Source organism: Notolabrus celidotus, chromosome 3 (genome assembly GCF_009762535.1).
Source record: "Notolabrus celidotus isolate fNotCel1 chromosome 3, fNotCel1.pri, whole genome shotgun sequence".
Lineage (NCBI taxonomy): Eukaryota > Metazoa > Chordata > Actinopteri > Labriformes > Labridae > Notolabrus > Notolabrus celidotus.
In genome coordinates, this window is record NC_048274.1 from 9,554,599 (window position 1) to 9,567,049 (window position 12,451).

Consider the following 12,451-nt stretch of genomic DNA (forward strand, 5'->3'; position numbering starts at 1 on the left):
AGGCAAACCTGTACATTTGCGGATCTTGTTCTGTACATACCAAAGTAGGATTCATCTGACAGACAAATATCATCCAGCTTTCTTTTAACACTCAACTGTGACAATCAAATATGTTCTATTGAGTATGGGGGGAAAAAACGAGAACACCTACCCCCTCACAGCTGTTTCAGGTATTTAAAATCACACTACAGAAATTGTCATTCTTGCTGCTGATGGTTTTGTTTGCTTGTCTTGGTCATAAAGAGGCATCAGCATCAATTTCAATCTGTTCCACAACCAGTTAAAAACTCCTCACTGGAGCTTTAAAATCAGAGAGGGAACTTTTCTTAACATTGAGTTCACTGGAGAGATATCCAAAGGTCACTTTTGTGCATTAAATCCAATGAAGAGAAACCCAGCGGGCACAATTTATTGACTGTAAGGGCATCCAGAGGTATTTCTTCACATTAAGTTCTATAGAAGGGCATCCAGATGGCACTTTTTTACATTTTAAACATCTGAAGCACATCCAGGGGGCATTTTTTTAGTTTTTAACATTTGAGGGGCATCCAGAAGGCTTTTTTTCTTTTTTGAACATTTGAGGGGAATCCAGAGAGAAACTTTTTCATGCGTTTTGACCATGTGAGTGGCATCCAGTTGGTACTTTTTTACGTTTTGAACATTTGAGGGGCATCCAGAGGGAACTTTTTCATGCGCTTTCAACTGAGAGGGCACAAGACAAGGAAATTTGTGATGTTTTATCTACAACACAGAATCCAGGAGGGCACTTTAGCACACTTTCTTTCAGACATGAGGGCACCAAGGGACGCGATCCCACTGTGTATGTGTTTCTTTTACATTTAATAACTACACAGAGCAGCAGACAACATTTCAATTAAACTTTATTTTCATATTTATCAACACTGTCCTTTGGGACGTCACATTCAAATAAAATACATCTCATAATACAAAGATGACACTGCATCAACCCGTGTATTAACTCAGTCAGTGTTCCTCTCTGCAGGAAGCAGAAGGTGTGTAGGGTTACATCAACATAACAGGAGCTCAAGTCTTTACGGGGTCTTCCTTAATGTAAAAATGTTGTTCCTCATTGACAAAGCAATCCACATCAATTCTGTTTCAGCGCAAACTCAAGTGAAAACTCTTCGCTATAAACATCCACAGCAACCTACTACAACCTGAACTGCGACTCCACTGCAGCTCATCTGAATACCAAAGTCAATGAAGCAGACTTTGTGAGGATGTGTTGACTGATTTAATGCACATATACTGCATAGAGAGCCTATTATCTCTGACAAAGAAAATAAACATCCCTAAAGTTTGCTTTTGTCAGGATGGATTGACTTGTGTTGTGCATGGCTAGCTGTTCCTCTGATACGTCATGAACAGAAGTGATGCTCATGTCCAAACCTTTACAGTGATCTTTCATTTGTTTGCATATAAATTCTGGGAAGTCTAGCACATCACACATTATCGCCTGCTGCACATGAAGTGAATGATGATTAGTGAACTTTTCCAGTCTTTCTGCACTATAGAGGAGGTGGAGATATCCTACTATTATAATTTTTTTCAATGCTTTTAAGGCATAGCAGAGCTGAACTGGCTTCTTGAAGTTATCTAAATGGGTCAGCAGACTGGAAACAAGTACAAATATACATTTGCACTAAAGTCTGCATGGGCTGCAAAGTTTCAAGCATTATTTGTGGTTCTGCTTTGAAGTCAATATAAAGCTTCAAAGGGAGGATTAAAGCAGACCTCCTCCTGCCCCTGATAAAGACCACAAAAGCAGCAGTTTGGAAATATTCATTTAGAGATCAGACCATCTGTGGGTCCATGTCTTCGTCCTGTCGTTTGCGGGGAGGTGGTGGAGGCTCTTCTCCGGTGTCTTGTTTGTCTCTCTCAGCCTCCACCCAGCTCTGAGGGAGGATCATCTTCTTCGGCCCGTGTGGTGGTGGACCCAGCAAGACTTCGATGTCATCGTAGTTCACCACCTCGCGCTCTAACAACGCATTGGCCAACTAGAAAAGAGAGACCCCAGCGAGTTTTGACTTGTAGTGTACACAAAAAAACAACATTAATGATCAAAGAAGGATCAACTGACCAGAATGAGCTTGTCTCTGTTGTCCAGTAGCAGCTTCTCTGTGTGCCTGTAAGCACGAGCGATCAACATCTTCGCCTCCTAGAAGAAGACATAGTGATGTGAGGTTTCCAGATGTAAAATGCAACAGATAACTAAAACTGATTTCCCCAACTTTCACTGCTGCATGCTAACAGAAAACAAGTCCAAGTTTAGAACCCACGTGATCCATCTGCTGCTGCAGGCCCTGGCTGAAAGGACGACGTCCAATGGCACCTTGCTCCTGTGTCTCTGGGAATGACACCTGGCCGACACTGTCGCTCATGCCGTACTGCTTCACCATGGAGTAGGCCACACGTGTCACCTTACGCAGGTCATCCTGAGCTCCTAGGGAAACAAAGCGAAGGTGATTTACTTTAGGGGTAAACCTAAAGAGAAGCGTTTATATTTAGATGTTCCTTCATACTCTTGATTGAAATTATCCTTTAGAGTTAGTGTGGATGAGAAGAATGTGAGTGGTCAGGTTGTCATCAGGAAAACAATCTGGAGAGCCTACCTGTTGTAACTTTGTTAAAGGTGATCGCTTCAGCAGTTCTTCCTCCAAGAGCCATACACATCCGCTCAAACAGCTGCTCCTTGGTGAACAGGTACTGGTCCCGAGGTAAGATCTGCGCAAATCCCAGGGCTGCGTTAGTCCTCGGGGCGATAGAAACCTACAGAAAAACAGCACATGTTCATTTTTTATTTTATTAACAGTTCTCAGACATGTAAATGAAAGTGAAGCTTTTGGATTGAGTCTCATCTTTTTACTGGTCTTAATCAATTAAATGCAATGAGCGGTACGATGTGTTGAATTCATGGCGTTTCAAGAGCCTAATTTTTTGTTGACATTCATATATCGGGAGGCAAACACCCTCTCTACTTTAAAGAGTAGGCTTCAAACTTTCCTTTTTGAAAAAGCTTATAGTTAGAGCTGGCTCAGGCTTGGACCAGCTCTTGGTTATGCTGCTATAGGCTTAGACTGCTGGGGGAACTGACGCACTCCATCGCTCCGGCCGACGTCTGTCACCCCCCTCAAATGGCCTTAAGGAACTTCATTTTTCCTTAAGGAACTTCTTTCCCTCTCTCCTCTCTCTGCCTGTCTCTTACTTTAACTCTTCCTGTCCCATTAAAGTTACTAACCATAGACCTCTCTGAAGTCCCTGAGCTACCTTGTCTTGTAGGTTCCTCTGTTTCTCTGCTGCTGTGGACGTGCCAGACTCCAGCTGCTACAACTACTACTATCCGTCTCACCACTATCATCTCTCTCTCTCTCTTCATCTCCCTCTGTCCCTCTTTCCAACACGGTCTCAGCAGATGTGTGTCTAGCATGAGTCTGGTCCTGCTGGAGGTTTCTGCCTGTTAAAGGAAGTTTGTCCTTGCCACTGTAACTTGCTAAATGCTGCAAAGTGCTCTGCTCATGGTGGATTAAGATGAGATCAGACTGAGTCCTGTCTGTAAGATGGGACTGGATCTTATCCTGTCTTGATGTTGGGTCTTTGTTAATAATAGAACATAGAGTACAGTCTAGACCTGCTCTGTTTGGAAAGAGTCTTCAGATAACATTTGTTGTGATTTGGTGCTATAATAAATGAGAATTGATTGTCATCATGGTGGAACCAAATATAAAAATCAATCTTTAATAAGGCTTTTTCAGGGAGTGAACTGTGGCGCTGGTAAACAAAATCTGTTTGAAAATTGATGTGAAAAACAAAATAACAGAATAACAGACCAGATGGATGGAAGGACTCATGCATTTGGCAAAGACCACGTGATGATTCGGTCCAAGATGAGAGACTTTCATTTGCAAACATTGGACAAACATCCAAAAGTAAGAAATAGTAATAAAAGGGGAGGAACGTGATGAAATCATGTTATTACTCCATGATATTTACAGTTAAAGATCTAATCTGAGTTGTAGGTCTATATGATGCTGCAGGATGACATGCCAATGTATTAGCAGACTAAAGGTTTACTGTAATGTTGTTTGCAATTTGTGCTTTTTCTACAGCCCTTTTTTGGACAGAGTTGTTTCTAATTTAATCTACAGAGTATGAACCAATTCAGGCAGGAAATCACTAACCGATCATAGATTTATGTGTAAAATGTTAAATCACAGAATAAGTGCAGACTAGTTTTTGAAGACACTGACGTCAAAACATCTTTAACTTTGACCGTCATGTTGTGTAATCAATGTTTTTGGATTCTTGTCATTTTATTGAAACATCCTACTTCCTTGGTGTAAAGCGTATAGACCCCCCTGACGTGGTCCTTTATCATAATTCATGCTTTATATTTTTAGCTCCACTACTGCAGGAATTTGTTGACGGCTCATCCGGCATCCAAAAACCACCTCTATGCTAATTGGTAGCTTCATGTTTAACACCTCGTTAGATGTCCCCGTCTGATCTGACACATTGTCAGAAGTGTGAATGTCCAACGGAAGAGGAACATATCACAGTCCAGCAGAGGAAGAGAGGACACACAGGGGGGTATGATGACTAACGAGATGTTTGGACAAATTGTTTTACATAAACTTGGCAGAAATCGAGTCCCGAGAGCTTGTTGTAGGGTTTTATAGACAAAGGGTCTGACTCTGTGATCACATTTCAAAATAAAAGCTTTACACATCATGAAAGGCTTTCAAACTTTGATCTGCCCAACCAATCCAGTTTAAACATATGAGTTAGAGTATCTAACGCATACACCACATGGAGGAGGAGTGTGTTACCTTCATGACGGCTTCTGTGTGCTCGAGAAGCCATCCCACCAAAGCGTGTCCGGACTCATGGAAAGCAACCACCCTCTGCTCCTCTTTCGACAAGATCTTACTCTTCTTTACACTTCCTAAACACACAAACACACAAAACACTCAGATTTGTCACATTTAGGCATGAAGACGTACCTTGTGTGGTTTACCAGTTTTCTGATGCAACATACCCGCTATGACTCTCTCCACTGCGTACTCAAAGTTAAAGGTGTCAATGGACTTGTGTCCCTCTCTGGCTGCATGCAGCGCGGCTTCATTACAAATGTTGGCAATGTCGGCGCCTGCAGAGACAACATGAGTTAGCAAAAGAGTCCCTGATTGCTGAATGCATGAGCAGAAAGGGAAAGTTTTGTGTTGTGTGTTAAGATGTTAATACTAGTTAAATCAAAAGCTTATGATTATCACTACTTCTTTAAATTAAGACATGATAGTTTATATGTAAATACCACTGAAGCCAGGGGTGAGCTCAGCCAGACGTAGAGAGTAGACCTTAGCCGGGTGGGTCAGCTTCAGGATCTTCAGATGTTGCTCAAAGATTTCCTTCCTCTCCTAAAAAACAACATGAAACAATAAGAACAGCAAACTCTGGAGCTGAAGAGAAGTACAGTTTCTGAATCTGAAATTGCAATATTGGGTCTTATAAGATGTAACTTAGCTTATTACCAGTCTCTCTTACTGATCTTCCAGCTGTGTAAGATGCTTGATTCTGATTGGTCAAAACCTCTTGACAATGGTAATTAACTTTCACTAACATGAGCAACAGCAGAGACAAACTGATCACACGTCGTGTCAAATCAATCCGCTGAAAAAAAGTTCTGGCACATTTTGCTTCTGCTTGTTGACACCATAGCAGCAGGGTTCAAAGTTGTGACATTTTCCCTGTTTGTTTTTAAAGGTGTGTGAACCGCAGAGCTCAGAGAAGAAGGAAAGCTGAATGAGGACAGTTTCATGTTAAATCAACCGCAACAGGCAGATAAGAATCCATCAACATGGAATGCTAACTGATGTGGAATCACTAGTACTACTTTTGTTAAACTGTTTTCATTTTAAATTAATCAAATAATCTTTTAATAAAGTTTTTTTGCCACTGTGTTGGTATCTCAAGTAGCCGGGTAATAAGCAGGATAATGTATGGTGAGTGCGGAGGGGTCAAGACCCTATTTCCCATAACTACCTGCTAATCATACATTATCCCCCACAAAGTACAGAAACTACATCCCTACTCCATGAGATGCACTTGCAACAGTGGGATTTGAAGACTACCTGCAGCGTTGGCAGATCTATAAAGATGTGTCTATCCAGTCGGCCTGGTCTCATCAGAGCGTTGTCCAAGATATCTGCTCTGTTAGTGGAGGCAAGGACGATGACATGGTCTGTTGTTCCCATTCCTGTGAGTCATTAAAAAGGGTCAGAGCTTAATTATTCTGTCTGAAAGTACCCTGCACAGGATAACAAATCATCTGAAAGACACTCACCGTCCATCTCTACCAGCAGCTGGTTGAGGGTCTGCTCCTCCTCTGTGTTGGAGAACCCGGACATGTTGGTGGAGCGCTTCTTTCCCACAGCGTCGATCTCATCGATGTAGACGATGCAAGGTGCTCGGCTTCGAGCCTCCTTGAACAGACTCCTGACTCTAGCTGCACCGAGACCTTCACACAACAATAAATCTCATCAGAACCGGCATACAGAGTGACGCACTGAGTCTCATCTGATGTCAGAGATGCACCAGATTGAACATCTTTCATTCCAAGGAGGGAACACACGTTTATGACAAAATATCTACCACCAAAGTGAATATCTTACCTCCGATGACCTCCACAAACTCAGAGCCGGCCATGGCCAGAAAGGGGACCTGGGCTTCAGTGGCTACAGCTTTAGCCAGCAGGGTCTTTCCGCAGCCTGGAGGCCCGAGGAGCAATGAGCCTTTGGGAACCTTGGCTCCCAGCTGGAGGTATCGTTCTGGATTCTGAGAACAGGTAATATCAATGATATATCATGACATATTTGGATGGTAGATATTGCAGCATTCAATGTTTGAATTACATGATTTGTGAGTCTGTATTCTTACCTTGAGGTAGTCCACAAACTCCTTCACTTCTATCTTAGCCTCGTGCATGCCTGCTACATCTTTGAAACTTACACCTTTACCCGACTTGCCGTCCACGATGGTGAACTTGGCCATCTTCAGCTGATTCTGTTAAGTGTTTGTAGCACACATTTAAATAGTTATTTCAACCATATGAATATAATTAGAAACGTGATGCACACTTTTCTTTTGTGGTCTCACTTACAAAAGCACTGAAGCCGCCTTCTCTACCGCCCATGCCCAGCAGTCGAAAGATGTACCAGAGAATAGCCACACCCACGGCAGCCATTCCCAGAGCATAGACAGCACTGTAAAGGAACAGATAAATCATATATAGAGACTGTGTATCCTCTAAATGTTCATCAAACCTTTGCAGCCTCCTCATATATGCATATATTTTGATTTAAAGTCTGTTTCAGAAAAGATCATTTTCTCACTTTGCAAAGAATCCTGTGCGTTTGTAGGAAACTGGTATCCTGTCCTTGGTGTCAATACTCAGCTCCTCTTCAGCGGCTCTCAGCTTCTCCTCAAACTTATCAATGTTTGCAACCTGCATTCTGTACATGAGCGCCAGCCTCTACAAAGCAACAAAGACAGCACAGAACGAGAGGTTAGCATGCTAGTCTGCTGTAAAAGTGTGCATGCTTGTGATGTGTAATGTAATGTTCAACTTACTGGTCTTCCAAAGATGACTGCTCCAGGATGAAGGTAAATTTCTACGATGTCGCTCTCAGGAACGACCTGCACACGGGACACCTCTCCCTTGGCCAGCATCTCGTTCACAAAGTCGTTCCAGGAGATGTTTCCACCGCTGGTGTTTATGGAGTTCAACAGGCTCATGATGAGCGCGATGATGAAGAGGGCCCGGAGGCGTTCCCGGTATATCTGGTCCTCCTGCTCCCGGCGTTTCTTCTCTTCTAAAAAGGGGAGGCAGATTAGAGAAGAAGAGGATGAAGACGGAAAGAGAAATGAAACACAGCTGGATGTGATGTGTCTGACACTGACCTTCATCTTCTTCTGGAGTTTTTCCCTTTGGTTCATTGCTTTTATTCTTCTCTTGTTTAGACTGTGATGTGCTGAAGAAGTTTGTCGCCCCTGAAAACGACATGTTACTTATTATATGAGCCTCAAGCTGGGTCACTAATATCCAATTATACAACAAATTTAAGGTCAATAAATCAGATTACTTACCTAATAAATTTACCAAACCAACAGGATTCCTTAGCAGGTTGTTCTTGATTAAATCTTTGCTGATTCCTACCAAACCAGGACCCAGAGGTCTGTGGAGAAGACTCTGAAATGGAAACAGTGGGACAACATTTGGTTACATTAAAATAGTCCTTGAATAGCTGATAAAACAAACATTTCAGTAGGGATTTTAAATGCCATCTTGCAACTGAAACTTATGATTGTTCCTGTCACTACACCGAATCCATTTTAGTTATTGCTCTGAGGTATGGGGCAACACATATATGACATACACTACCAGTCAAAGTTTGGACACACCTTCTCATTCAATGGTTTTTATTTATTTTAATTATTTTCAACATTGTAGATTAATACTGAAGACATCAAAACTATGAAATAATCTGGTTTTGCCATAATCTGGATTACAACAGTAACCAAATGTGGCTATCCATTGTGTACTAACCCTACCTCTGAATCACACAACTGATGGTCTCAAACACATTAAGAAGGCAAGTCATTCTATAAATGAACTCATGACAAGGCTCATGTTCATTAGAAACCATTCCAGGAGACCACTTCATGAAGCAGACTGAGAGAATACCAAGAGTGTGCAAAGCTGTCATGAAGGAAAAAGGGGGCTACTTTACAGAATCTAAAATATAAAACATATTCTGGTTTGTTTAACACTTTTTTGTTAATTAAATAATTCCACATGTGTTCTTTCATAGTTTTAATGTCTTCAGTATTAATCTACAGTGTTTCAAATAATTGATATAAATACAAACCCTTGAATGAGAAGGTGTTCCAAACTTTTGACTGGTAGTGTATATTTGATAGATTTCCTTTAGCCTCATCATTTTTAATCATATACTGCACCATCTCCTGTGTTAGTTCCTTCTCCACTAGATGTCCTGATTTTATCTGAATTTTATATATATATATTTTAAAATAATTGTATTCCTTTAGAGTTCTTTTAGGGGAATTTTGTGTCTCTTCAAATACGTTATATTGATTTATCTTGACTTGTGTGATTTTAATAACTGCTTGTTTTATTTTGCAATCATTTTGTAACTTGGTTTTTGAAAAGTGCTCTGCAAATAAAATATGTATTATCATTATTCTTATACACATGCACTACAGTAAAGTACATGCGTGTTTCCGTTTATGGACTTAAACTTTGGAATTCTCTGGATGATGCAATAAAATGCTACTTAAACATTTCACAGTCTCAAAGAATGTTTAAAGGTAAAGTAATGGGGACTGACAAACCTTTTCTACCCTTTTCTAAATCTGTATTTGATTGTTTAAGTGTTTATTGTTACATTTGATGTTTTAGTGAAAAGAGAAAGTGATAACTAATAGGTTAGCCTTCTGGTTTAGTTGTAGATTATGTTGTGATTTAATGGAGGGTCAGGTTAGGTACTATAAGTTTTTCCTCTTCCTGCTCCTGTTTGTTCATGGACAGTGTGTACTTATTTTGTGAAGATGTGTATTGAATATCTTGTGTTATTAAACCTCTTATGAACATCACTAACAGTAAACTCTTGAACCAATCATATAAGATACATTCTGATCCAGTAATGAGCTCATTATTAAAGTGTCCTGTTTGGTGATGTAATTAAACTCACCTGAAGGACTTTCTGCTGCTGGCTTGCTGCAGTCCTCTCTGATGTCGTATGAAGTATCCTCCTGACATAATTCCATGTCGCCAGCACATTTCTAACCCCACCACTGGATGGTTGTTTATTTGTTAACAGATGAGAGTTTGGTCTCGACAGGGTCCATAATAATCCTCTGCTGTATTTCTTACACAGGACGGCACGGTGCTGGAACAACAAGGCTGACATACTTCCATGTATCACCTGAATGCTCTATGCTAACTATTCCATCGCGGTACCACGAGTTTTCTATTTGTACCTGAACCTGTGTTATATACACTCTATGGTTATAACACGTTTGTTTATATCTACCTCTGCTAGCAGCTAGCTTACTGTGTTATTCAACGGAGCAGAGGAGCAAAGATGTCAGCTAGAGATCATCAACATTACAACAACACCGCTGCAGGTGTACTGCGCATGGGTAAGGTCGCAACAAAATACTTATATACTTTAAATATGATTTTTAGATCCCTTGTTTTGAAATTATTGTAAAAGAATAATGCTTTAACAACAAGTTCGTACTACAGTTTTACATATCTCATAAGCTTGAAAAATCTTTGTATTGAACTTTGACCTTCTTTTTCTTCTTCTTGGGTTTTTATGGCGGTCGACAAACAACGTCTAGGTGCATTACCGCCACCTACTGGTAGGGAGTGTGGATCGGGCAATATATTGTATGCTCTATAAAAAATAAAAAACAAACAAACAAACAAAGTCAAATAAAATGTATTAATTAAATTGAATAAAAATAAATAAATAATAATAAATAATTTTAGTATTTGCTTTTTAATCTATATTGTTTTATTAGCTAATGTTACTGCATTTACTTTTATTATTAATATTGTTTTATTTTTGTGTTGTTTATTATTTTTCTTTTTTTTCATTCTTGTCACTGCTGTCTCTAGGGTTAGGGTAGGTGTATAATCTGGGTGGTTGGGTGGATGTAGAGAATAAATGTTCTTGTTTGTAAACTGACTTTAAATAAAATATTTTAAAAAAGAAATAATAATAAAACTAAATCATCTTTATCAAATTTGTTCTATTAAAAAAAATCTACAGCAGCCATCCATTGAAACTTTCTCAGTGATAGTTGTGTGGGATTCTTCATGAACAAACACATAAAGCATAGCAGACTTCCTGTTCAGTTTAATGTTTTTGTAGCCTGGATACAAATAATTGCATTCATATAGTTTTGTAATATTTGATTTTTACCATTTAATATAAAATATTCAAATTATGATAATGATAATAAGGTCATGAAGTCACACAAGGGAAGATCATGAAATAAAATATATTGTGAAATACTTAAAATTGATTTAAAAGAACTTTATGAGAGTGCAATTATTTCCAAATATATTTTTAAAACAGTTAAACGCAAGTACAAAAATAAAGTTCTCTGTTTTTGGGGGAGGGGCTGACAGTACATATATTTTTCTGAAAATGAATTTTGTTGTTTTGTTCTGAAAATAATAAAAACATATTTTAAAACATTTAATAAATATGAAATAAATAATAAAGTTAAGGGAACATTTTGAAAAGCTCTGCGATAGAAGTTAAGGGATTTAAAGGGACCGTTCCATAGTTTCGGACCCCTCACTACAAATGTTCTACCCCCAAACAAAAACAATAAAAGCAAGACAAGATAAAATCTATGAGTTATACAAACATGGAAGACATCTATTTAACACTGTCGCAGTCATCCAGCAGAGTGTGCTGTTGTATGTCTGAACAGATTTGTTGGAGCTTGTATACAGATACAAATTAGTACAAATTGAGACAGCACAATTTCATTTTATTTTTTTAAAATGCAGAAATGTGGAATGGGCAATGCAGAAGCAACAATATCCTGATTTTGGTTCAAATGATGGAGTCAATCAATTATTTAAACAGGGAGTTTCTTTCTCTTCAGTTGTAAAATCAGCTGGTAGAAAGTCAATTGGAGTGAAAACGTACACATTTTTGCTCCACATGCTGCAAATTTTTGTTGTTGTAAATGATCAAGGCAGCAACGTCATGAGCGCGACGTGTTCAGGTCAGTTTGATTGACACATAAAATGAACCAATGAGAGTAAAGGGGTTTTCTCTAGGAGCCAATTAGAAACTTCGTTTCATCCGTTTGCGTTTTCCTCGGACTGTGGGTGCATCTGGTTTGTTTACCTGCACGTTCCGCTTTCTTACCAAGTATGAGGTGCTTTCCGATCTTGCTCGTTTTTGCGGTTTTGACACTTTCTCACAACATTATTTTGCTTTTGTCAGAGCACCAAATTAATTTAAGATAATATATACTTTATGTGATCTCCCATTGGGGGAAATTATTTTGTTACAGCAGCTTACAACACGGGACAGGGGAATACAACAGTGTACTTACATAGTTAAAAATAAGATAAGATAAGATATTACTTTATTGATCCACCGGGAGGGAAATTCACTTGTTACAGCAGACCCAGACATAAGTACAATCAAGAAGAAGTTTCAATAAGTAAAACAAAATAAAATAAGATAAGTGAAAATAAAAATAGATAAATAAAGCCAGAATACAATTTAGATATATACAATGTTACGATGGAATTTAGATTAAATAGCAGTAATTATAGGCAGTATTAAAAATGTTTCAGTAGTGACAGGTTAACATG

General features: G+C 39.2%; 1 protein-coding gene across 1 annotated transcript; it reads right to left on the bottom strand.

Annotated features, from left to right (window-relative positions):
- Positions 1 to 863: 863 nt before the first annotated feature.
- Positions 864 to 10,406, bottom strand: spg7 (SPG7 matrix AAA peptidase subunit, paraplegin). Its single transcript, XM_034680169.1, has 17 exons — positions 9,789 to 10,406; positions 8,164 to 8,266; positions 7,978 to 8,067; positions 7,648 to 7,889; positions 7,410 to 7,549; positions 7,178 to 7,280; positions 6,955 to 7,080; positions 6,690 to 6,852; positions 6,362 to 6,535; positions 6,150 to 6,274; positions 5,333 to 5,435; positions 5,057 to 5,167; positions 4,848 to 4,963; positions 2,634 to 2,790; positions 2,301 to 2,464; positions 2,102 to 2,179; positions 864 to 2,018 (listed from the first exon to the last, which is right to left on the bottom strand). The coding sequence occupies exons 1-17, from the start codon at positions 10,005 to 10,007 to the stop codon at positions 1,815 to 1,817; spliced, it is 2,418 nt and encodes an 805-aa protein (XP_034536060.1). The 5' UTR covers positions 10,008 to 10,406; the 3' UTR covers positions 864 to 1,814.
- Between the last annotated feature and the right edge of the window lie 2,045 nt (positions 10,407 to 12,451).

Excerpts from the sequence above, each read along its gene's own strand:
- spg7 (XM_034680169.1), bottom strand. The coding sequence starts at position 10,007 with ATGTCAGCCTTGTTGTTCCAGCACCGTGCCGTCCTGTGTAAGAAATAC. Across the intron at positions 8,267-9,788 it reads AGCAGCAGAAAGTCCTTCAG|AGTCTTCTCCACAGACCTCT; the intron begins GTGAGTTTAATT and ends TTTCCATTTCAG. Across the intron at positions 2,019-2,101 it reads ACAGAGACAAGCTCATTCTG|TTGGCCAATGCGTTGTTAGA; the intron begins GTCAGTTGATCC and ends TCTCTTTTCTAG.